The sequence below is a fragment of the Symphalangus syndactylus genome, chromosome 9 (genome assembly GCF_028878055.3).
Source record: "Symphalangus syndactylus isolate Jambi chromosome 9, NHGRI_mSymSyn1-v2.1_pri, whole genome shotgun sequence".
Classification (NCBI taxonomy): Eukaryota; Metazoa; Chordata; class Mammalia; order Primates; family Hylobatidae; genus Symphalangus; species Symphalangus syndactylus.
This window is the reverse complement of record NC_072431.2, coordinates 120,377,102-120,403,208: the sequence shown is the minus strand read 5'-3', so window position 1 is coordinate 120,403,208 and position 26,107 is coordinate 120,377,102. Positions and strand designations below refer to the sequence as shown.

Sequence of the window (26,107 nt, the reverse complement as noted above, 5' to 3'; positions counted from 1 at the left end):
CAGATTACAAATGGATGATAATCCAGACAATAATGACAGTATTTTATTTGGGGGAGGGGGTTAAAAGATAGCACTAAAATATTAGACAGCGATTATATAAAATGAGAGAAGTTGATCAGAGTTAAACTTGACATGCCATCACTTTTAAGACACAGTTTCAAGAGACGTTAAAATATGTCTTTTAACAGTACCAGGCACAAAGGAAGTGTTACCTCTTTTATTAGACGTTTATCCTTACAGAGAGGATATTATGTTTGCTTCCATTCTGGTGGCATTAAGCCAGGGAGCGCTTGGAGTTAGTTATTTTGATTTAAAGTTTCTTGTGCCATGCCAGTAGCGTGCAGTCAAACTCATAACCCATTAGTTGGCAGGCATATAGTAATGAATTCTCAGGGGAGATCCCTCTCCTAATCAAAATCCAAACTGAGAGAGCTAAGCTATGAGGACACAAGGCATAAGAATGATGCGATGATTAGCCGGGTGTGGTGCTATGTGCCTGTAATGCCAGCTACTTGGGGGGCCGAGGCAGGAAAATCGCTTGAACACGGAAGGAAGAGGTTGCAGTAAGCTGAGATCATGCCACTGCACTACAGCCTGGGCAGCAGAACGAGACTTCCCCTCAAGAGGGCGGAAGAAAAAGAATGATACTTTGGGGACTTGGGGTTAAGGGTGGGAGGGGGTTGAGGAACAAAATACTACACATGAGGCCAGTCTCGGTGGCTCATGCCTGTAGCCCCAGCACCTTGGGAGGCCGAGGCAGGCGGATCACGAGGTCAGGAGATTGAGACCATCCTGGCTAACACAGTGAAACCCCGTCTCTACTAAAAATACAAAAAATTAGCTGGGCGTGGTGCTACACGCCTGTAGTCCCAGCTACTCAGGAGCCTGAGGCAGGAGAATCGCTTGAACCTGGGAGGTGGAGGTTGCAGTGAGCCAAGATCGCACCTCTGCACTCCAGCCTGGGCGACAGCGCAAAGACTACACATGGAGTACAGTGTATACTACTTGGGTGCACCTAAATCTCAGAAATCACCACTAAAGAACTAATTCATGTAACCAGACACCACCTGTTCCCCAAAAACCTGTTGAAATTTAAAAAACATTGACATATTTTGTTAAAATAAAAGATTTAAAGTATGCAGAAAAAGATTCCAAAATGCAACGACTTGCTTAGAAAAAAAAACTACATGTGAACTGCACTGACCGCTAAAGAAAAATAATACAAAATAGAACCTGTTTAAAAAATCATTTAATTTTTCATTAAAAAATTAAATTTTTATTAAATTTATTAATTTCATTAATTAGCTAATATAAAGGTACAACCAGGGTTCCAGGTTGATCCTAAAGCTGGAATCTGCCCTTTTCATTATGCCATGCTACATTTAGAGAAACCTGAGCAATTCACTGGCTTAGGTAAAGGGCTTAGAATTGTAGCATTTTGGGTTAAAAAAAGAATCAGGCTGGGTGCAGTGGCTCATGCCTGTAATCCCAGCACTTTTGGAGGCCAAGGTGGGTGTATCAATGAGGTCAGGAGTTCGAGACCAGCCTGGACAACATGATGAAACCCTGTCTCTACTAAAATAAAAAATTAGCCGGGTGTGATGGCACGCCCCTGTAATCCCAGCTACTCAGGAGGCTGAGGCAGGAGAATCGCTTGAACCCGGAAGGCGGAGGTTGCAGTGAGCTGAGATCATACCACTACACTCCAGCCTGGATGACAGAGACTCCGTCTCAAAAAAAAGAGAAAAAGCTGAGCCAGACTTTCAAGGGTACCAGTTTTATTTGGAAGTTTCAGTTCTAACATACTTCTTGGTGAGACTGAAACTTTGTCTCCTGTTCCGTGAGAAGCCTTTAAAATCCATGGCTGTCTGTTAATCTTCAGGGCAGAAGTGGCCTTGGTGTTACTCTGGGTTTTCAACTCGTGAAAATGTCCCCAATTTTCTTGCCAGCTTAACCATGAATTTTAAAGAAAGTTTGTTATATTTATGCTAACTTTTGTAAGAGGGCTTTTTAGGCAGTTGTCTGCTGTATTTTATATTCTTATATTCTTGGAATATATCTATATATACACACACATACGTATATTTTATATCTTTGGAATATAAAATTTTGGAAAAAGAAGCTTTTAGTAATACCTTTAAAAATGGTCATCTCTATGGCTTTGGGTTTTTTTTTTTTTCTTTTTGAGACATAGTCTTGCTCTGTTGCCCAAGCTGGAGTGCAGTAGCGCAATCTCGGCTCACTGCAACCTCCGCCTCCCAGGTTCAAGTGATTCTTCTGCCTCAGCCTCCTGAGTAGCTGGGACTACAGGCACACACCACCACACCCGGCTGATTTTTGTATTTTTAGTAGAGACAGGGTTTCACCATGTTGGCCAGGCTGGCCTGGCTTTGGTTTTTATTGTTTCGTGATCATAGATTATATTGAATAATGGTGTTATGATTAATTTATTTTTAACTGTGAGGGCTAGATGAACTACATGTGCTTTTAATCCTTACTTAAATTCCAATTCTTCTCTTTGGGCACACAGCCTTTTAGAAGCCTACCAGTAGATAGTTTGAAGTCTCATGTCAACTAGATTTGACACTTAGAATATTATAATTCTAAAATGTAACTTTTGAAGCTAGACTTCAGTGTTGTATTCCTAACTCCAACATTGAAAATATATGTTGGAAGGTTAGAATGAGATGGCTAAATTTGACAGAAGTCGATTGAATGAAAAGAGAACTTCCTTGAAATTTACTTATTCAAACTGTTTGCATCAGTTATGACTGCAGTAAAAACATCTTTTCCATTTTCTTGTTTTAGGTTGATGCAAGAATTTTGTCTAGTAAAAGCAGATTATGAATAACACATTTTATGAATTTTGTTCTGATTTAATAGATCAGATGAAAAGAAGAACATGAACTGGAAGCAACTTCCCAAAAAGCCGTGCAAAAATCTACTTAGCACCTTAAAGAAATTGTATCCCCAGCTGTCTTCAGGTAATGTGAGGGAAAAGGAATGTTATTAATGAAGGAATGTATATGAGAAAATTCTTCTTAAATTTAACATAATATCATTTTCTGTTTTTATTTCCTTTGTTAGTTCACCGAAAAACTCAAGAAGGCTCGGCGATTGACATGACTCCAATTGAAGCAGATTTCTCCTGGCAAAAGAAGATGACACAGCTTGAGATGGAAATTCAAGAGGCATTTTTGCGCTTTATGGCGTCTGTTTTAAAAGGATATAGAACATATCTCAGACCAATCACAGAGGCTCCTTCAAATAAAGCCACAGCTGCTGATTCATTGTTTGACCGACAGGGTGAGTAGCATTGAAAGTACAATTCCTTTTATTGAGGTGAAAAATATTTTATATTCGATGTTGCTGTCAAGAAATACTTATTGTGTAAATTATTACAAATTCACATTCAAATATAATGAACCTGCATGTATTTGTAACCTAGCTTTATGACTAGAATTTCTTGTAATTTTTATAGCCCATTTTTTTCCTGAGAAATCTGAAACTAGAGATGTTTAATTATGAAAAGTCAAAGATGTTACCTATATTTACAATATCTTGTAGTCAGTTATCTTAGTAGAACATAACTGGAGATTTGCCTTCAGGTATTTCCTCAATTTTGCATAGTTCTTGGATTTGTATACTTTTTTTTTTTAATAGAGCGGAGTCTTGCTGTGTTGGCCAGGCTGAACTCGAACTCCTGGCCTCAAGTGATCCTCCTCCCTTGGCTTTCCAGAATGCTGGGATTACAGGTTTGAGCCACTGCACTTGACCAGATGTGTACACTTTTGGCTTTACAATTAGTTTGTGCAATGAGGGCACCACATTTTAAACATTTTTGACTAATGTAGCTTTGTTCCAGGGAAAAACATATACTCATTATTTTTAGTATGTTTTGTTTTAGGGAATTATAGAGATTTTTGTTGTTATTCAGCTACTGTTAAATATGTAGTAGCAATCTTACATCTATATCAATATTTATGTGAAATTATTTTACTTTTCTGTGCTTTTTACCTAGCGATTACTTTTAAAAAAAAAAATCTGTATTTTCCCAGTAATCCTTTTGTCCTTTATCTTTTCTGCTTTAGTGTAACTTACCGCTTAAATATTTAGTTACCACTTTTTTTTTTTTTTTTTTTTTTTTTTTTTTTTTTTTTTGAGCCGGAGTCTCGCTCTTTCACCCAGGCTGGAGTGCAGTGGCGCGATCTCGGCTCACTGCAGGCTCCGCCCCCCGGGGTTCACGCCATTCTCCTGCCTCAGCCTCCCGAGTAGCTGGGACTACAGGCGCCTGCCACCTCGCCCGGCTAATTTTTTGTATTTTTAGTAGAGACGGGGTTTCACCGTGTTAGCCAGGATGGTCTCGATCTCCTGACCTTGTGATCCACCCGCCTCGGCCTCCCAAAGTGCTGGGATTACAGGCGTGAGCCACTGCGCCCGGCCCATAAATATTTAGTTACCACTTACTGGCTAGTTATTATGTAGGACTATAAAGAAGTATAAAACCTAGCTCTATGGGATCTTAAATGGAAAATAATTAAGATATTTTAAAAATAGAACAAGTACTCAAGAAAACATATTTTACACAGTTTTAATTTGGAAGTTTTAAGAGTTCAGAAAAAAAAGGGGTATTCTTCCAAATATTCCAGTATTTCAAAATGGGTATTTTGGAAGACTTCATGGAGGAAGCATGACTTGGAAGAATGGGTAGAATGGAGATAAATGGAGAAGAACAGGAAAGGCTTTCTGGAAGTCCATAGGCGTTAAGAGTCAAATCTGAGTTAGAATTTCTACTTCGTTATTTATAAAGTCTTCCTGGAGCTTATTAAAGTTTTCTCTACCGGGCGCAGTGGCTCACACCTGTAACCCCAGCACTTTGGGAGACTAAGGCAGGCAGATCACCTGAGGTTGGGAGTTCGAGACCAGCCTGGCCAACATGGTGAAACCCCGCCTCTACGAAAAATATAAAAATTAGCCGGGTGTGGTGGTGTGTGCCTGTAATCCCAGCTATTCGGGAGGCTGAGGGAGGAGAATCACTTGAACTCGGGAGATGGAGGTTGCAGAGAGCCAAGATCGTGCCATTGCACTCCAGCCTGGGCGACGAGTGAAACTCCATCTCAAAAAAATTAAAAAATAAATAAAGTTTTCTCGTTAATAAAACGGAGGTGATACCTACTTCATGTTTGTGAAGATTAAATGAGAAAATATATGTGAAGCAATTAGTACAAGTACTTTAAAATACTCATGATAACAGCTATTATCATTCATGGTAATAACAAAATGGAAATAGCCTCACGAGGAAAAGCACAAGGCCTGTGGATTAGTTTGCTGGGGCTGCCATAACAAAGTACCATAGACTAGGTGGCTTAAACAACAGAAATTATTTTCTCGTGGTTTTGGAAGTTAAACTGAGATCAAGGTAGTTAGCAGGTTTGGTTTCTTCTGAAGCCTCTTCCCTTTGCTTATAGATGGCTATTTTCTCCATATGGTCTTCCTTCAATGTTTGTCTTATGTCCAAATATCCTCTTCTTACAAGGCTACCAGTCTTACTGAACTAGGGTCTACCCAATAATCCTCATTTTAGCATAATTACCTCTTTAAAGATCCTGTCTCCAGATAGTTACATTCCAAGGTACTAGGGGCTAGGAACTTAATATATAAATTTTGGGCCAGGCGCAGTGGCTCATGCCTATAATCCCAGCACTTTGGGAGGCCAAGGCAGGCCGATCACCTGAGGTCAGGAGTTTGAGACCAGTCTGGCCAACATGACAAAACCCCGTCTCTACTAAAAATACAAAAATTAGCCAGGCATGGTGGCGCATGCCTGTAATCCCAGCTACTCAGGAGGCTGAGGCAGGAGAATCGCTTCATCCTGGGAGGCAGAGGTTGTGGTGAGCCAAGATCACTGTACTCCAGCCTGGGCAACAAGAGTGAAACTTCATCTCAAAAAAAAAAAATATATATATATATATATATATATACACACACACATGTGTATATATATGTATATATATAAATTTTAAGGGGGACACAGTTTCACTCATGACAGCACATTTGGGAAAAAAGATTAAATGGTACAATTTGACCAGAGTGATGAGCTTTAGAGGTACTGTGGAAGATAAGGCTGAAAATAAGATTAGGCTCAGATTGTGGGTAGTTGTAAATGCCAGATGAAGAGTATGGATTGTACGGAAGTGACATCACTAAAGGAATTTGAAAAGATACTTATTCAATTTCTAGGCCCTAAAGTTTTATTGTAAGCAGTCCAGCATTTGGTCTACTAGGGGACACAGACATTAGACAAGAAAAAAATGTAAATACTAACTATATTAATAAGTGTGTTTTGAAGGAAAGTATTGGTTACAGTGAGAGTGCTAGTTAGGTCAGAGAAATATTCTTGAAGAAATAACAAGGAATATTAGTGTCCTAAGGTATCCTTTAGTGTGCTACTTTTAAGTTTGGGCCTAAAAAAAGCAATAGGAATTAACTAGGGATTTTGTATATGTGGTTTGGGCTTATTTTATCCTTATGTTGTTATTTACCATTTCTTCTACCACTTGTATTCCTGTAAACTTGTGGTAGGTTCAAGAGCTGCAGTGTCCGGTAGAAATATAATGTAAGCCACATATAAAATTTAAAATTATTTTAGTAGCCACAATAAAAAAGTAAAAGATAGGGGGAAAATAATAGCATTTCAGCATGTAATCAGATTTTTAAGATCATTGATGAAATCTTTTACACTTTTTTTCTCACAAACATCTTTTTTTTTTTTTTAAAGACAGAGTCTTGCTGTGTTGCCCAGGTGGAGTGCAGTGGCACAGTCTTGGCTCACTGCAACCTCTGCCTCCCAGGCTCAAGTGATTCTCCCACCTCAGCCTCCCTAGTAGCTGGGATTACAGGCGCACACCACCATCCCTGGCTAATTTTTGTATTTTAAGTGGAGACGGGGTTTAGCCATGTTGGCCAGACTGGTCTCGAACTCCTGACCTCAGGTGATCTGCCTGCCTTGGCCTTCCAAAATGCTGGGATTACAGGCGTGAGCCACTGTGCTTGGCCCACGTGTTTGAATTCTGGCATGTATTTTTTACTTACAGTGTGTCTTAATTTGGATCAGTTACATTTCAAGTGCTAAATTGCCATATGAAGGTAGTGGCTACTGAATTAAACTGCAGATCTAGCGGCTTGGTTAGATTCAGGTTTAATTCTCTTGGCAAGAAGTACCAAAATACATGGTGCTCACTTCTTCCTATTGCCTCATCTTGAGAGGCACATACATGTCTGGCTGTCGTACTTTTAGTGTTCCTAATAGGTTTAAAGTGTTGTCAGCCTCACTCATTCATTGTAGTTCACCCATCAGCCTTTGGCTTTCTTGGTTTAGCAGCCTTTGCTGATCTTTGCTTGGATCCACTAGAAGGAAAGAAAGCCTTTTCATTATAACTTGTGGAGAATAATTTATTTCTATTTTATTTAAGCTTTTCTCTACTAATTAGTATCTAAAACGGATGGTAATCAGGACCACAGCATCAAAGAAAGAAAGGCTGCAGAGAAAACCATGTTTGAAATGGTGGCATTAACCAGGTTATGCAGGATCTTTTAGGATTAGTGCTGGTTTCAGTTTTTATCCTAAGATTAATTGGAAGCCTGTAAAGGATATTTCATTAGGTAATAGGATCAGATTTGCATTTTTTTAAAAATCACTCTTTGAAATGTTAAAAAGAAGTATCTCCTTGGCTTCCATACAGAGATTGCACTGGAGACATTGAAGCATGGATCTACTAATTAGGAAGTTGTTGCATTGGTTCTAGGGATTATTAGAGGTGACCTGGATTAAATGATGATAGTGTGAATAGAAGAGTGATTTTTTTAGGAATTAGATTGAGTAGAACCTGGTGATTGAATATGGAATGTAAGGTAGAGTGGGAGACATCAAGAGCACCTTTGAGGTTTTTGCCTTTAACAACCAAGTGAATGGCCATGCCGTTTATAAGAAGTAAAACAACAGAAAAAAGGGAAGGAGTAGATCGAAGGTTTGTTTTTGTTTTGTTTTGTTTTTGTTTTTGTTTTTTTTTTAGATGGAAAGAAGAGACTTGAATATGCTGATGAGAAATAGCTAATAAAGGCCAGGCGCTGTGGCTTACGCCTATAATCCCAGCATTTTGGGAGGCTGAGGCAGGCGGATCACCTGAGGTCAGGAGTTTGAGATCAGCCTGGCCTACATGGTGAAACCCCGTCTCTACTAAAAATACAAAAATTAGCTCATGCCTGTAGTCCCAGCTACTCGGGAGGCTGAGGCAGGAGAATCACTCGAACCTGGGAGGTGGAGGTTGTAGTGAGCCGCGATCACGCCACTGAACTCCAGCCTGGGTAATAGAGCGAGACTCCATCTCAAAAAAGAAAAAAAAAAAGAAGAATAGCTAATAGAGAGGGAGATTTATCCTGAGAACACTGGAAGGGGCTGGAATCCTGAAGTCATGTGATGGTTTGTCCTTAGATAGGAGGAGGGACATATCCACTGTAAAAAGACAGAAGGAATAAATGATAGCTGTTAAAGAGTCATAAATTACATAGTGAGATAGTGTACATAGTTTCTATTTAATGGTCTGCATTTTCATTGCACTGTAAAGTATGCTCATTTCCGGGTGCGGAGGGGGCACAAAAACATGAAGGGAGAGCGTATACAAATTGGAAATAAGTTGTGAAAACATGTGAAGAGGAAAATTAAATTGATTCCAGCAATGTAGTAGGGTTGTTGGTGAGGGATGAAGGTATAAGTGCTTCTGATCTGCCTAGTTGTGGAACTTTTTTTCCTCTTAACTTGTGGTCAGCCACCCTAATGCAGATCCAAAGAAGGCAAGCAGTACATTCCTCCAGAGCTGGGTTATGCTAGGTAGGTTTAACCAAAAAGACAGAAGAGCAAAGGGGTTGAGAATATTGACAAAACAGTAATTGAAATGATGGATATAGCATGGAATCAGTATTGGACAGAGAAAGAAGTGAAGATGGGAGGATGTATGTAGAGGTAAAAGGGCCAGTGGAGGCCGGGTGCGGTGGCTCAGGCCTGTAATCCCAGCACTTTGGGAGGCCGAGGTGGGCGGATCACGAGGTCAGAAGATGGAGACCATCCTGGCTAACACAGTGAAAAATTAGCCGGGCGTGGTGGTAGGTGCCTGTAGTCCCAGCTACTCAGGAGGCTGAGGCAGGAGAATGGCATCAACCGGGGAGGCAGATCTTGCAGTGAGCCGAGATCAACTGCACTCCAGCCTGGGCAATACAGCAAGACTTAATCTCAAAAAAAAAAAAAAAAAAAAAAAAAAGCCAGTGGATTGGAGATTTCAATGAGCCTTCCCTATCTGCTCCCCCCACAAAAAACCCAAAAAACCCTAAAACACTTAGTAGAAATACTTAATTAAGGAGACCAGATAGGCAGAGGTAATGGGCTGGGAGTGATGTGAAAATGAGAGATTTGAGAGGCAATGCTGTTTTGAATGCTAGCAAGGAAAGTCAAGGGACTGTGACTGTGTGTTGAAGTTGGTGATTGAGGTAGGATGGAGCATAGGATCATTGAAAATCAAGGAATGAAGGCTGGGCATGATGGCTCATGCCTGTAATTCTAGCACTTTGGGAGGCTGAGATGGGAGGATCGCTTGAGGCCAGGAATTCGAGACCAGCCTTGTCAACATAGCAAGACACCTATCTCTTAAAAGAGGCCGGGCGCAGTGGCTCACGCCTGTAATCCCAGAACTTTGGGAGGCCGAGGCGGGCTGATCACCTGAGGTCAGGAGTTCAAGACCAGCCTGGCCAACATGGTGAAACCCTGTCTCTGCTAAAAATACAAAAATTAGCCAGGCATGGTGATGGGCACCTGTAATCCTAGCTACTCAGGAGGCTAAGGCAGGAGAATCACTTGAACCTGGGAGGCAGAGGTTGCAGTGAGCCAAGATCACACCACTGCACTCCAGCCTGGGCGACAGAGCTAGACTCTGTCTCAAAAAAAAAAAAAAAAAAGAAAAGGGAATGAAGAAGAACCTAAAGTGTTTTCATGGTTTGTGCTTCTGGGTGTGGAAGAATGATGGTGGTAGGAATTAGAAAGGAGGAGACCTTTTATCAAATGCCCTGGTCTTCAGTGAATGAAGGAGTGTCCCTGAAATCAATAGATGACTACGATTAGTAGAGGAAATTGTGGAATAGTCAGATGCTTGAAACTTTAATGAGCAGAAATTTTTAAAACACAATACAGAAATAATGGTCTTGTGACATTAAAGAGGGACATTGACTCTTTGGAAATTGACCATGGACTCAAGAGTATGCAGAGTATCAGAGAAATTTCTACTTAAAAGTTGTAGAGCTGGAGGTTCCTTATAGGGGATTTAGATTTCATTGAAGAGTTTGATAGAAGTTAAGTGTTTTTCGTGGCTTAATTAGGCAGAAGGAGCTATATATGTAGTTACCACAGGTTGAGCTTCCCTAATCTGAAAATCCAAAACCTGGAATGCTCCAGCATCTGAAACTTTGAGTGCTGACATGATGCCACAAGTGGAAAATTCCACACGTAAGTACTTAACACACACTTTGTTTCATGCACAAGATCATTGAAAATATGGTATAACATTCCCTTCAGACTGTGTGTATAATGTATATATGAAACATAAATGAATTTCCTGTTTACTTGGGTCTCATCCCCAAGATATGTGATTGTGCACATGCAAATATTTCAAAATCTTAAAAAAAAAATCCAAAATCTGAAACACTTTTGGTCCCAAGCATTTCAGATAAGAGATACTCAACCTTTAGGAGCTTCTTTTTAAATGTGGATATGTATATACGTATATATAAAGAGAATGTAGTATAGATAAGTACAAGTTTAATGTTTAATATCGAATTCCAGTTTAAAATTTGAATTTAATTATATTTTGTTTTCCTCAGGATTTTTAAAAAGTCGAGATCGTGCCTATGCAAAATTCTATACCCTTTTATCCAAAACACAGATTTTTATTCGTTTCATTGAAGAATGCAGTTTTGTAAGTGATAAAGATACTGGATTAGCATTTTTTGATGACTGCATAGAAAAGGTAAAAGTTTGTACTTATACTAGTGTTTAGAAAAAAAAGTTTGCCTTACCTGTATAATTATCATTGTTATTGTTAGTCTAGAGTGATATAAGGAAGACAGAATAGGGTTGTGTATGTGTGTGTATGTGTTACCGATTCTGGGCAGAATATATGAATAAAATTCTTTGTGGTATCAAGTTTCTACTACATATAGCCAATTTTTCTCTTCTTTATTCATTGATCCATTGATTGAAACAGCATCTCATTCTGTCACCCAGGCTGGGGTGCAGTGGCATGATCATAGCTCATTGCAACTTTGAACTTTTTGCCTGAAGTGATTTTCCCACCTTAGCCTTCTGAGTAGCTGGGACTACAGGCATGTGCTATGCCCGGATAGTTTTTTAAATTTTTAGTAGAGATGAGGTCTCACCATATTGCCCAGGCTGATCTCAAACTCCTGGGCTCAAGTGATCCTCCCACCTTGGCCTCCCAAATCCTTGGTTTGCAGGATGAGCCACCATGCCCAGCCAGTAAATTTTCTCTTTAAATCTCACTTTTGTTTTACAACTATTGAGTTGTAAAACTAAGAACATTTCCTTGAGCCTTGTGAGTTTATATTTTTTTTAATTTAAGCCAATAAGATTTAGTTTAAGATTTAGGTTTTTTAATTTAAAAATGTTTAGTTTTATGGGTAATAGAAGTTCTGTGTTCTTTTGTTTTAATGTCTTTCCAAATTCTTTTGCCTAATATGTTTCTTTTGTTCTAATGGAGGGTGGAAATACGTTAAATTTTAAAGCTTTACCCACCCATCCTAAGGAAGTTAAAATTGATTCTTGACTTGGTTATAATTTTTCCTAACTTTTAATATAATTCTTATTTTTGCTAAGTGGATCTTGGGGCCAATTGTTTATGCAAACCGTATATTATATAACATTTGAGATTGTATCCAACAAAAGTAGAATATTATGACGTTAATTTTTATGGCCCCCTTCATGAAAATTATTCATGAAGATTTGAATAATTTTCTCCTATCAGTGTGATCCAAAATTCCAGGGATATAATTAAAACTATTCAACATTTTTGCTTATTTACAAATTGATATTCCAGTATCTTTCAGTTATATGAGAAGTTTAATGTCAGTCACTAATAAAGGGGCTTAATAATAATGAAATTTTTTATTTGAGAAGCCAGATAACCTTGTGATTGGTCATCTTTTGTCTTAAGGTTTACAAAACGACTAATCAAAATAGTTTTCTATCCTAATAGCCACAAGTAAAAAATTATGCTTTAGCCTAAGAGTATGTATTTAGCCTAAAAATATACTCTGCAATGTTTTATATCAGCTGGTACTGAAAAGGGGTAGTTTTTTTTCTAAATCAGAATGTAAGATAAAAATGTCTATTAAATTCATAGTGGACATTTTCATTAAGAATCTGTTTTTTTTTTTTCTAGTTGTTTCCTGATAAAGGCACAGAGAAAACAGATAAGGTATGTTTTTCTAAGACTTTAAGGGTTGAAATTACAGAATTAGATCTTGTTTGTATGCAAATTAATTGAGGAAAAATAATTATTTTCAGGTTGATTTTGATTCAGCAGAAGATACCAGATTGATAGAACTAGATGATTCACAGAAAAGTGAGCATACTGTATTTATAATGCCGCCAGAGCCACCTCCTGATGATGGAAAGGACCTGTCACCAAAGTACAGGTAGTAGGAAGTTTTAAAAGAGCTATTTAGGCACAGCCTATTAGTTTCTTTTAATTTTTATTAGATATGTATATTAGTCTTTTGTGAAACTCATTTTCAGTATTCAGTGAACTAATGTAGATAAATATTTAATGGAAATGCCACTAGGTGTTACAATTTAAGAATTGGATGGTATTGTCAGATGTTGATCATTATTTACCTTAGTGTTTGTATTTTGATCTTTAAAAGTTTCAATTCTGAAGAAGAAAAATGTTACTTTTATGAGGCTCCCTGCTCCCTTTGGGAGTTTCATTTTGAAACAAAGACTGCGAAATTCTTATGAATTAGTAATTTACCAAGAAAACTTAAGGTAGAGGGCCAGAAATTTATTCTTTACTAAGATAAAGGATAGGATTTGGATGTGACTCTTTTAAGAAATTAGAATGGATTTTGTAGTTTTTTTATTACTATAAATTTAATAAACTTAGAAAATCAAACCAAAATAGAACACTGATACATCATTCTAGCACCAATACTTGTGTCTCTTAACAATTGTAGATATGTATGTATCATGTGGATGTATGTGTGTATGTATTGCATGTATGAGTTCATCAGGTAGATTCTCTTTGTAATCTATGTTTGCCTTTAGTGGTCTGAACATTTTCCCATGCCATTAAATATTTTTGTGCCTTATCATTTGTAATGACTACATTGTATGCATTTATTATGATTTATTTAACTAGCCTCTTATGGATTTGTTTATAGTTCTTTGCTATCTATATCTTTGTTATTTTCTTAGGCTGCATTTCTAAAAGATTTTCTAAAATAGAAAGTAAAGTAAGTACATTCCTAAAAATAGAGAATTAATGTATAATATCAAGAGGACTGGATCAGAATGAAGAATATATCTGGGATTGAATGGCTTAATTAAATACTATTTTGATTTCATGTTAACTATAGAATTCTTTTCTACTTTGGCTTAACTGCAAGAAATTGGAATCCAGATATTGACAAACAAGATAAAATCAAATATGGAAAGGCACTATCTCCTGGAAGAAAATTGGCCAAAAGAAATAAGTAGACAATTTCCAAGAAATCCAAAGTCAATAATATAAAAATATGTTATGGTTTTTTGCATTCAAAGAAATGCAAACCAAAATGATGAATAGAAACCTTTGAGATTGAGAATAGGTTATGCTAGTAGTTAGAATATATGTTGAAGTATAATCTTTTTTGAAATAATTTGATATTAATTATAATAATTTTAATTCTTTTGATAAACATGGACCTAGCAAATTCTATTATTGGGTATTTGTCCTATGAAATTAAGCAAAAGTATTCACATAGATATACATATGAAACTATTTAATTGGAGAAATTTGGAAACAACCTACAACCTAATAATGTCCAGCAGTGAAAAACTGCTTAAATTGTGGTACATCCTTAAAATAAAAATTTTATGGATTTTTTTATTTTAAATACCTATGCAAGGTAATTTTATGAAGAAAAACATAAAATTATGAAGTATACTAAAATTTTTTTAAATGTAAATTATTGAATACATAGATTATCTTGAAAGAGTTATTTCTCCCTTTACGTAAGATATCAGAGTTTTCTGTGTTTTAGAGATTGATTGAAAATAACAAATAGGGTGGGGAAGAGAAAAAATTTTCATGAAGGTAGTCTCTGTATGTTATATCATTTAAAAATTTTGAAAAAGTATTTTTTCTATATAAGCATTTAAAATAATGTTGGGTACTATTTGAAGTTTAGAAATATTTGCCTAAACGCTGGAATAATATGAAGAGTTGGTGTGTTTTAAATCAGCAGTTCTATTTTTGCTTTTTATTTTAGTTACAAATACTTTCCAAGACTGGACCTTAAGCTTTTTGACAGACCGCAGGAGTTGAAACTTTGTTTTAGTAGACACCCTACTGGGAATAGCATTACAAAGAGTCCAGCTCTCATGGCTAAGAGAACTAAACAGGTCAGATACTCTTTATCTAATACATGTTCATTTAAGATGTAAAATATGTATATGTGATATGCAGCTCATAGTTTAGAATGATCACCCACAACAACCATTTGAAGACTCACTATGGTTGTTATTGAATTTAACTAAATTTTTTGCAAGCCTACTTAAAATACCAAGTCTGGGCCAAGCATGGTGGCTCACGCCTGTATCCCAGCACTTTGGGAGGCTGAGGTGAGCAGGTCACTTGAGGTCAGGCGTTAGAGACCAGCCTGGCGAACGTGGTGAAACCCCATCTCCATTAAAAATACAAAAATTAGCTGGGCATGGTGTCAGGCGCCTGTGATCCCAGCTATTTGGGAGGCTAAGGCAGGAGAATCGCTTGAACCTGGGTGATGGAGGTTGCAGTGAGCTGAGATTGTGCCACTGCACTCCAGCCTAGGCAACAAGAGTGAAACTCCATCTCAAAAAAAGTCTATGTGTCTGTCTGTCTATCTGTCTGTCGATCTATCTATCTATCTATCTATCTATCTATCTATCTTTCTCTCTATCTGTCAAGGCTGAAGTTTTTAAATGCTTATGTTTATGCTTTAAGACAATCTGTAGGAATTGGCCGGGCGCGGTGGCTTACGCCTATAATCCCAGCACTTTGGGAGGCCGAGGCAGGTGGATCACCTGAGGTCGGGAGTTCGCAACCAGCTTGACCAACATGGTGAAACCCCGTCTCTACTAAAAATACAAAGTTAGCCAGGTGTGGTGGTGCATGCCTGTAATCCCAGCTACTCGGGAGGCTGAGGCAGGAGAATTGCTTGAACCTGGGAGGCAGAGGTTGTGGTGAGCTGGGATTGAGCAATTGCACTCCAGCCTGGGCAACAAGAGCAAAATCCATCTAAAAAAAAAAGAGTCTGTAGGAACCAAATACACTTTTTGGAAAACTTAATTGAAATATAATTCATATACCATACAGCATACCCACTTAAAGTATATGATTTAGTGGCTTTTAGTATATTTACAGGTTTGTACAACCACCACCACAATTAATTTTAGAATATTTTCATCAACCCCAAAAGAAAGTTTGCATCCTTTAGCCATTAACCCCAATTCTCAATCCCTAGCAGCCCTAGGCAACCACAAGTCTGTTTTCTATCTACAAATTTGTCTATTCTGTGCATTTCAAGAGTAGAACTGCATAATATGTATTCTTCTGTGACTGGCTTCTTTCATTTAGTGTAACATCTCAGGATTCATCCATGTTGCAGCATATATCAGTAATAATTTTTATTGCTGAATAATATTCCATTGTGTGGATATATCATATTTTATTTGTCTATTCATAGACATGTAGACACTTCCTACTTTTTGGCTATTGTGAATATTGCAAATGAACATTTGTGTATAAGTATTTATATGGATGTATGTTTTTATTTCTTTGGGGTATATATCTAGGAGTAAATTGCTATGTCAAATGGTTACTCTGTGTTCAACCCTTTGAGGCACTTCCAGGCTGTTTTCCAAAGTGGCTGCTCCACTTTACATTCCCACCAGCAGTGTATGAGGGTTCCAGTTTCACAACATATCCTTGTCAATTCTTGTTATTGTTTGTCTTTTTGGGTATAACCATCTAGTGAGTATGAAGTTGTATTTTAAATTTGCATTTCCCTAATGGCTAATGTAAATATACTTTATTCCAAGTATTACAATCCAAAGGGAGTTAACTTAGGACAACCTAGACATCTTGCTTTACTACCATATGTGATTTAGGTATAAAGAACTAAGCTGTGGTTACGTATGAGTTAAAATTAAGCATCCTTTATACATACACTGACATTTTGGGGATCTTCAAAATGTGGAAAATTTCACAATGAAAATCTTAGTTCAGGTTTTACTAATTTATGGGATAGTCCCCTAAATCCTAGAAATATCCTGAGGTATTTCCTAATTTCATACAGTTCATATTTCCTTCAATGTTGTCTGAAGAGAATACTAAAGAATTTTTTTTTACTGTTACCAGCCAACAAAAGGCAAATTTCTAAAACGAGAAAATTTTGCTAATTCAGCCTCTAAATCTCATTTATAGCAGAATTTTTTTTTCAGGCTAACTGGAAAAGAAAAGAACCATAAGATCTTAGAACAACAAGGGCATATATTTTTAAATATATACTGAAGTGTCATGGAGATCGAGCTCAAAAGTAAAATTAATATACCAAGTTGGTTTTTTTGTTTGTTTTGTTTTGTTTTGTTTTTTTAAGATGGAGTCTCACTCTGTCACCCAGGCTGGAGTGCAGTGGCATGATTTCGGCTCACTGCAACCTCTGCCTCCCAGGTTCAAGCAATTCTCCTGCCTCAGCCTCCTGAGTAGCTGGGATTACAGGCACCCACCACCACGCCCAGCTAATTTTTGTATTTTTAGTAGAGACGGGGCTTTACCATGTTGGCCAGGATGATCTCGATCTCTTGACTTTGTAATCCACCTGCTTCGGCCTCCCAAAGTGCTGGGATTATAGACATGAGCTCCCATGCCCGACCGCAAGATTTTTTTATTTAGAACATAGACTAGCAGAGGAATCTTTAGTGCAAAGCATAAAATGGCCTTCTGATATATGTGATAGGCTCTGTAGTTTCTGGGAATATATATAGTTTGATAAAGCTCAGCAGATGGCTGGGCACGGCAGCTCACATCTATAATTCCAGCACTTTGGGAGGCTGAGGTGGGCAGATCACCTGAGGTCAGGAGTTCGAGACCAGCCTGGCCAACATGGTGAAACTCTGTCTCTACTAAAAATCCACACAAAAAAATTAGCTGAGCGTGGTGGTGGGTGCCTATAATCCCAGCTACTCAGGAGGCTGAGGCAGGAGAATCACTTGAACCCGGGAGGCAATGGTTGCGGTGAGCTGAGATCACGCCTTGCACTCCAGCCTTGGTGACAAAAGCAAGACTGTCTCAAAAAAAAAAAAAAACAACTCAGCAGATGGTTTTGATACCTACTTTTCTCTTCTACCTAAATCTGAATGAAAATCAGAACTGGAAAACATGACTATCAAACTATTAGGAAAGTTTATGTTGACTGCAAAGGAATAGGTCTTTTTTTTTTTTTTTTGAGATGGAGTATCGCTCTGTCGCCAGGCTGGAATGCAGTGGCACAATCTCAGCTCACTGCAACTTCCCACTCTCTGGTTCAAGCAATTCTCCTGCCTCAACCTCCCGAGTAGCTGGGACCACAGGCACACGCCACCACGCCCGGCTAATTTTTGTATTTTTAGTAGAGACCGGGTTTCACCATGTTGGCCAGGCTGGTCTTGATCTCCTGACCTCGTGATCCATCTGCCTTGGCCTCCCAAAGTGCTAGGATTACAGGCATGAGCCACCACACCTGGCCAGAAATAGGTCTTTTTTAAGGAATCTGTCAGTGAGGGAGTTAACATAGACTGTAGCTTGGGAAGACAGAGTGGAAATCTTGGCAGGAGATAGCCTAGAGCATCTTAAACTTTAGCGAACAGAAGAGTGAGAAGAATTTCACTTTTTCACCCATCAAAAATGAGTGCCTTCTTTGTAAAAGACATGTTATGAGCCATTCTATTACAAAAAGATGAATGATCTTTGCTCTTAATTTCTACTCTGTTAAGAGACACATGCTTGCTAACAAATAGTTTTGGTATAGTATGAAGTATTATTGTAAATGAATGTTCAGGGGAACCATTAACACTAGTAAGCAGGAAGCCACTCACAAAGGTCAACTATGAAGTGCTTGATTTTAGGGGGTCAAGTTTTACTTAAATTATCCTCTCCCTTTTCCTTCTCACTCCTCACCCTAATGAATTTTAGTAAATATCGTAATATTTTATTCTCTTTCTAGGAGATAAAAACAGCTCATAAATTGGCGAAGAGATGTTATACAAATCCACCACAGTGGGCCAAGTGTCTGTTCAGTCATTGTTACAGTTTATGGTTTATTTGTCTTCCGGCCTATGTTAGAGTTTCTCATCCTAAAGTCAGAGCACTTCAGCAGGCATATGATGTACTTATTAAGATGAGGAAAACAGATGTGGATCCCTTAGATGAGGCAAGTATAACAAATTGACATTGTTTCTAAGGTAAATTTTATTTTTGTACTTCTAATAAAATTTGGGTCTAAGTTGCTTTAAAGTGTGCTCAAGCATTTTCATTAAGCAGGAAGGGTAAAACTATTACTCTGTTTCATGGAGCTGGTGCATATTATTTGCTCGTTTTTTATTTTATTTATTGATTTGTTTTAGAGACAGAGTCTCACGCTGTCACCCAGGCTGGAGTTCAGCGGTGCGTCCTTGGCTCCCTGCAACCTCTGCCTCCCGGGTTCAGACAGTTCTTGTGCCTCCCGAGTAGCTGGAATTACAGGCACATGTCACCATACCTGGCTAATTTTTTTTTTTTTTTTGTATTTTTAATAGAGATGGGGTCTCACCGTGTTGGCCAGGCTGGTCTCAAACTCCTGGCCTCAAGTGATCTGCCTGCCTCAGCTCTCAGTGCTGGGATTACAGGCGTGAGCCATCACATCCGGCCATGTTTGTTTATTTTTAAAGAGATGGGGTCTCACTCCTCTCTCGCCCAGGCTGGAGTGCAGTTGTGTGATCATGGCTCACTGCAGCCTTGAACTCCTGGGCTCAAGCAATTGTCCCACCTGTCTCCCAAGTAGCTGGGACTTCAGGCATACAGTCCTGCGCCTGGCATATGGTTTTTCTTTTTTTGATTTGTTTTTTTTTTTTTTTGAGGGATGGAGTCTCACTTTGTTGCCCAGGCTGGTCTTGAACTCCTGGCTCTTGAACCCCCACTTTGGCCTCCCTTGCAGGGATTACAGGCATGAGGCACTGTGGCTGGCTTCATTTTATTCTTAATATAACTTTATTGGGGAGCAGATAGGGAATAGGCTTTTAGTAAGTGGCTCTCCACTTAGGACCTGTGTCCTAAGGTGAGTTATATAATCTATTTAAAAAAAAAAAAAACATACATATATATATATATATATATATATATATACTCGTGCCCAAGCTGGAGTGCAGTGGTGCTGTCACAGCTCACTGTAGCCTAGAACTTCAGGGCTCAAGCGATCTTCCTGCCTCAGCCTCCCGAGTAGCTGGGACTACAGGTGCACGCCATCACGTCTAATTTTTTTAGTTTTATTTTTTGTAGAGATGGGGTCTCAATATGTTGCCTGGGCTGGTCTCAAACTCATGGTGTCAAGCCATCCTTCTGCTTGGCCTCCCAAAGTGCCAAGATTATAAATATGAGCCACTGCACCTGGCCTATGTAACCTATTTGTGTTTTGGATTATCTATTAGAAAATGTAGCTTTGAGCTTCTCAACTTTGGCGCTATTGATACTTTGGCCCACACAATTGTTTATTTTGGGGGCCTGTCTTGTACATTGTGTAGGATGTTTAGTAGCATCCCTGGCCTCTACCAACTATATGCCTCTCTTTCCCTGCACAGATCATGACAATCAAAAATGTTCCCGGAGAGCAAAATTGCTCCTGGAGAACCACCGAGGTAGATAGTAATAGTTAGCACCTTCATCATAAGGTTAGTTTGAAGGTTAGTTAAATTAGTTAATATACTTAAAGTGCCTGGTTCATAGTAAGCACTCAGTGAATGATGTACTAGACATTTTCATGCATTTTCTCTCTCAAGCCTTAGAAACCATCCTAAGAAGTAGATGCTGATATTATCCAGCTAATGGTTGAGGAAACTGAGGCACTTATTTAGCTTTTTCCAAAACTATAAATGATGTTTTGAACTAGATTAGAATTAAAAATGAAAAGTCTTTGCTAATAATGTTAACAATATATTTAACTGTCTTCTCATTCTTTTAAAGACAAATCCTATTTGTTCTATAGGAATTTTGGAGATACTATCTTTAATTCCTTTGGCATTAAATGGAAAGCATAGTGACTGGGGAGAGAGAGACTTTTATTATACTTGATTTTATTTATATTTATTTATTTGTTTATTTTTTATTTAGAGACAGGTTTACTCTTTTCCTCCAGGCTAGCATGCAGTGGCGCAGTCTTGGCTCGCTACAATCTCCGACTCCTGGGTTCCAGCAATTCTACTGCCTCACTGTCCCGAGTAGCTGGGTCTACAAGTGCGTGCCACCATGCCTAGCTAATTTTTGTATATTTTTTTTGTAGAGATGGGCCCTTCACCGTGTTGGCCAGGCTGATCTCGAACTCCTGACCTCAGGTGATCTGCCTGCCTGGGCCTCTCAAAATTCTGGGATTACAGGCGTGAGCCACTGTTCCCGGCCTCTAGCCTTGATTTTGGAAATGAATTACCTCTCAAATTATGAGGAGTAATAGTCTTTCTCTTTGTATAGATTTAGTTACTCAAGCAAATGGAACATGGACACATATGTCTTATATGAAATAGTTAATAAAGATGCTACTTGCATTAATGAATAGATTTGTTTTTTGGTGTTTTTTTCTTTTTTCTTTTTTTTTTTTTTTTGAGACAGAGTCTCACTCTGTTGCCCAGGCTGGAGTACAGTGGCGTGATCTGGGCTCATTACAACCTCTACCTCCTGGGTTCAAGCGATTCTTGTGCCTCAGCCTCCCAAGTAGCTGGGATTACAGGTATGCACCACCATGCCCATCTAATTTTTGTACTATTAGTAGAGATGGGGTTTCACCATGTTGGCCAGGTTGGTCTCGAACTCCTGACCTCAGGTGATCCACCTGCCTCAGCCTCCCTAAGTGCTGTGAGGTGGGAGCCGCTGCGCCCAGCCTGAATAGGTCTGAAAAATAATTTGCGGCCAGGAGGGGTGGCTCAAGCCTGTAATCCCAGCACTTTGGGAGGCCGAGGTGGGCGGATCACAAGGTCAGGAGATCGAGACCATCCTGGCTAATATGGTGAAGCCCCATCTCTACTAAAAAAAAAATACAAAAAATTAGCCGGGCGTGATGGCGGGTGCCTTTAGTCCCAGCTACGCGGGAGGCTGAAGCAGGAGAATGGCGTGAACCCGGCAGGCGGAGCTTGCAGTGAGCCAAGATTGTGCCACTGCACTCCAGCCTGGGCGACAGAGCAGGACTCCGTCTCAAAATAAATAAATAAATAAATAAAAATATTAATAATAATTTGCTAAGATGCTCAAAGCAGAACAAAGGAGAAAATACTGCGTAATAACTTCATGGAAAGAATTCAGTAAAATCTCTACAATTCACAGATAGATTAGTATACTAATTACTGACACTTTGATTTTTTGTTGTTGTTGTTAGGTGTGCTATCGAGTAGTGATGCAGCTTTGTGGACTTTGGGGTCATCCTGTTTTAGCAGTGAGAGTCTTATTTGAAATGAAAACTGCTAGGATAAAGCCTAATGCTATTACTTATGGTTATTATAATAAGGTAAGTAGGATCGACATTAGGCAAGTTGTGGTGCTTATTAAGAATGATTATTTTGTATACCTTTTGTTATTCATGAAACTCCTATTAAAGGAAGTTTTGGGATATAATTTTTTTTAATTTTTATAATTATGTTTTAAAAATTGACAAAAAGTGTATGTATTTATGTACAATATGATGTTTTGAGATATGTATATTGTGGAATGGCTCAATCGAGTTATTAAATAATTAACATATGCCTTCATTGTTTTGTGATGAGAACACTTCTAGTCTCTTAGCGATTTTCAAAATACAGTGCATTGTTATTAACTGTAGTCCCCATGTTGTTCAATAGATCTCTTGAATTTATTTCTCCTATCGAACTGAAATTTTGTATCCTTTGACCAACATCTTCCAGTGTCCCCTTTCCCCTGACCTCCCAAAGCCCCTGGTAACCATAGTTCTACTCTCTACTTTTACGGGTTTCACTTTCTTGAATCTCATATATATGTGAGATCATGCAGTATTTGTCCTTCTGTGCCTAGCTTATTTCACTTACCATAATGTCTGCTGGGTTCATTCATATTGTCACAAATGACTGGGTTTCCTTTTTTATTTCAGGCTGAATAGTATTTCATTGTGTATATATACCACATTTTCTTTATCCATTCATACATTGATGAACACTCAGGTTGATTTCATGTCTTGGTTATTGTGAATAATGCTGCAATAAACATGGGAGTACAGATCTCTCTTCAATATACTGATTTCATTTCTTTTGCATAGCTATACCCAGTAATAGGATTGCTGGATGCTATGGTAGTTCTAGTTTTAATTTTTTTGAGAAAACTATACTGTTTGTGAGGAATCTTTTTAATGGCTGTACTAATTTGCATTTCCACCAAGAGTGTGTAGGGGTTCTTTTGTCCACCTCCTTAATCAACATCTTTTGTTTTTTTGACAATAATGATTCTAACAAGTATGAGGTGATAAGATATCTCATTGTAGTCTTAGTTTGCATTTCTCTGATGTTTAGTAATGTTTAGCATTTTTTAATATACCTCTTGGCCAGTATAACTTTTTATATTTGTGTGTATATCTATAAACATACACACACACATATATGTATGTATTTTTAAAATCAGATATTGCTAATGAACATTATTCTTACCCTTATTTTACCTTTAGGTAGTTTTGGAGAGCCCGTGGCCTAGCAGTACCCGCAGTGGTATCTTCTTATGGACGAAGGTACGGAATGTGGTACGTGGCTTGGCACAGTTTAGGCAGCCGCTTAAAAAGACTGTGCAAAGGTCACAGGTCTCCTCAATATCAGGTAATACATGTGATTAGAAATATACTTCCTTGCTGAACCATGAGCTTTATAGGCATATGAATTTTTAGCTATTGAAGTAGAAAACTTAAATTCTGGTAGACATTTTCACATACATTTAAAGACAGATTATCTTAGTCCAAAATTATTTTTGTTTTTTTCCAGAAATTTAGAAAGTGTTCTGCAACTGTAAATGAACTGTGGGTCATTCATGTTTAGTTTAAGAGCTTATCAGTGCATGAGTTATTGAACTGCTATTGTCCTTATCTTTAGCTCTTCAAAATGTCACAGGTGGAAGTGATGGGGACACGGTGAGCCATGGTAGCGTGGATAGTTCTAATGATGCTAACAATGGGGAGCACACAGTCTTCGTCAGAGATTTAATCAGGCTTGAGTCCATTGATAATCACTCTAGCACAGGTACTAAAATCCAGATTTTACTAACCCTTCACTTACTCTCATGTTAAATCTTTCCTTTTTCAAAAAGCTTCTTCCCTTCTTGAGTTTGTGTGATATGACTACTTTAAAAGTACTGTATACTTACAAGAGAAACAATACGAGTCTGCAGATCACTTCTCTTTATTTCCTATAGTACAAAATTAGTATGGGAGTGCTGTGCACAGTGCTCTAACATGATGCTTCTTTGTATTTGTTTATCATTAATTTGTGAAAGTGTATGTTATAATTAGGAATCATGAGCTAAGGAACTTGAAAATTAGGACACAACTTGCAAATATTTTTAAAAAATTAAATAGAAAATGTATCTTAAAACTTTAAGAGTATGAATGTTAAAAGGGGAAGGAAGTAAGTCACACAATGAGAAAAAGTATTCTCTTTAAGTTACATTTTTTAAGATCGAGAAGCTACTAAAGCTGCTTTTATGTACATAGCCGTGGGAATAATCCCTGTCCTCTGAAGTTAGAAATAAGTGTAACTAAAGTAACACATTGTGCAGATATATGTGTGTTGCACATCCTTCTTCTTGTGTTGTTTTTTTGTTGTGGTTGTTTTTAATATCTCAAGCCTTCCTTTAAAAAGAATTCTGGGTCTAGTTCCTGTGCTTCATCTGATGAACTTGTCTCAATGACTGAAGTTTCCTTTTCTCTGCTCTTTGTTGCTTTGCTTTTTGCTCTGTGCTGTTTCTTGGTGCTGCATTTGTCCTTGGCTGTCATGGTGTGGGGTGCAGACAGACTTATATGACGTGAAGCTATGGATACACGTGTGCATTAATTCTACCCTTGAATGTTAACCACATCAGGTAATTTCCCATTTATTAGGTTAAATTTTGCTGACATGCAAGGGTGGGGGAAAGACCTTTCATTGTATTTTAAGTATTGTTATGAGTAATAAACAGTTTTCATTTTCTTGCCTTTTCTCCTTCAGATAAATGTAATCATATATAGACTCTATTGAAAATATCCAGCTAACTTTTTATGGTCAGTTTGCAAAGCATGTTTGTTATCTTATTTGAAAATATATTATGCCTTGCTAAAATTCTTATTTTGAGGTTGGTTTGTAGCATCATTGTGACAAATAGTGTTATAGGCATTGAAGAATTAATTGTTTCTGCTGTTAAGGTGGTGTGGCTATTGCTTTCCAAAACTGATCTGCTGAATTCTTGTGCTAAAAACAACCTTCACATAATTACAGGAGCATGTGTAAATTTGAAAGTCAACATAAAGCTACAGGTTACAATCCTGTTTGTAATTAACTTCCTCAGTTTGCCATCATGTTTGTATATTATATTAACAAATAAGAATTTTTATGAAACTTTTATTTTAAAGCCACCATATTTTATTTCCTCTAGTATTTTTTTCATGATACTTGTAGAAGAAATGGGCTTCATGTATAAAAAACAAAAAAAATATATTTTTTTGTATGAAAACGTCTACCAGGAATAGTAATAGTAATACATAAACACCTTTCCCCTTATACCTTCAGATTTTTAAGTTTATCTCGTTATAGAGGCAATTTACTCCTTTAATGGAAATACCAATCTCCTAGCAATCCTGGATAATTGGTATAAAGACTCCCAATAGTTGGGCACGAACCTTCAGGTCCCCCTTATGTATATTTTAGCTGCATTTCAAATGACCAAATGCCACAGACTGAATTTGCAGTGGTGGTGTGTCTCTGTAGAACTTCTGGCGATGCCATTTGATGCTTTTGGAGTCTTCAGCCCAGGTTCTTAAGTTGCTCATTTCATTAAGGATTATCTCGTGGAATCTTTCCACTTGGTACCTGGTACAGAGTCACTTAGCTGTTAGGGGCATATTTGGTTTTAATTTACCCAGGTCCCAGCCTAGTGTTCATTTCATGGCACCATATTGCTTTACCAGACTTTTTGAGGGAGCTAGTATAAAAGTGACTGATTAGTCATTCTAAGTAGTAGTATTTAAAGACATTTAATTCTTTTGTTGTATGGCAAACCCAGAGTCTGAGTGGCAGTGTAATAAGTGATGGAAAATAGAGGTACTGCATATGTTATTTTATGTGTCTTTTATTGACATCTTTATACTGTTTTCTCTAGTACCTGATCTTAGTTTTGATTTTAAAGTGTAGAACTATAAAGTCAAAAAAGACTTTTAAAATATTTGAAATAATTTCAAACTTACAGAAAAGTTGCAAGAATAATACAGAAAACTCTCACATCTTTTATCTAGATTCCCTCCTTTTTAGTTTGCCACATTTCCTTTATTATTTTCATTCTGTGTGCATGCA

At 37.9% G+C, this 26,107-nt stretch overlaps 1 protein-coding gene across 14 annotated transcripts in view; it reads left to right on the top strand.

Annotated features, from left to right (window-relative positions):
- Nucleotides 1-26,107, top strand: part of DENND4C (DENN domain containing 4C) — a 144,901-nt gene that overhangs the window by 84,032 nt on the left and 34,762 nt on the right. For 8 of the 14 annotated variants that reach the window (XM_055294126.2, XM_055294129.2, XM_055294122.2 and 5 more), the window contains 10 exons: nucleotides 2,884-2,984; nucleotides 3,088-3,306; nucleotides 10,924-11,069; nucleotides 12,501-12,536; nucleotides 12,626-12,756; nucleotides 14,590-14,722; nucleotides 18,562-18,768; nucleotides 21,952-22,080; nucleotides 23,245-23,389; nucleotides 23,660-23,806. In XM_055294126.2, coding sequence (XP_055150101.1) covers nucleotides 2,884-2,984; nucleotides 3,088-3,306; nucleotides 10,924-11,069; nucleotides 12,501-12,536; nucleotides 12,626-12,756; nucleotides 14,590-14,722; nucleotides 18,562-18,768; nucleotides 21,952-22,080; nucleotides 23,245-23,389; nucleotides 23,660-23,806 — 1,394 coding nt within the window. The remainder of the gene's footprint in view (nucleotides 1-2,883; nucleotides 2,985-3,087; nucleotides 3,307-10,923; nucleotides 11,070-12,500; nucleotides 12,537-12,625; nucleotides 12,757-14,589; nucleotides 14,723-18,561; nucleotides 18,769-21,951; nucleotides 22,081-23,244; nucleotides 23,390-23,659; nucleotides 23,807-26,107) is intronic. The other 6 variants (XM_055294131.2, XM_055294128.2, XM_055294127.2 and 3 more) reach the window with 4 other exon arrangements.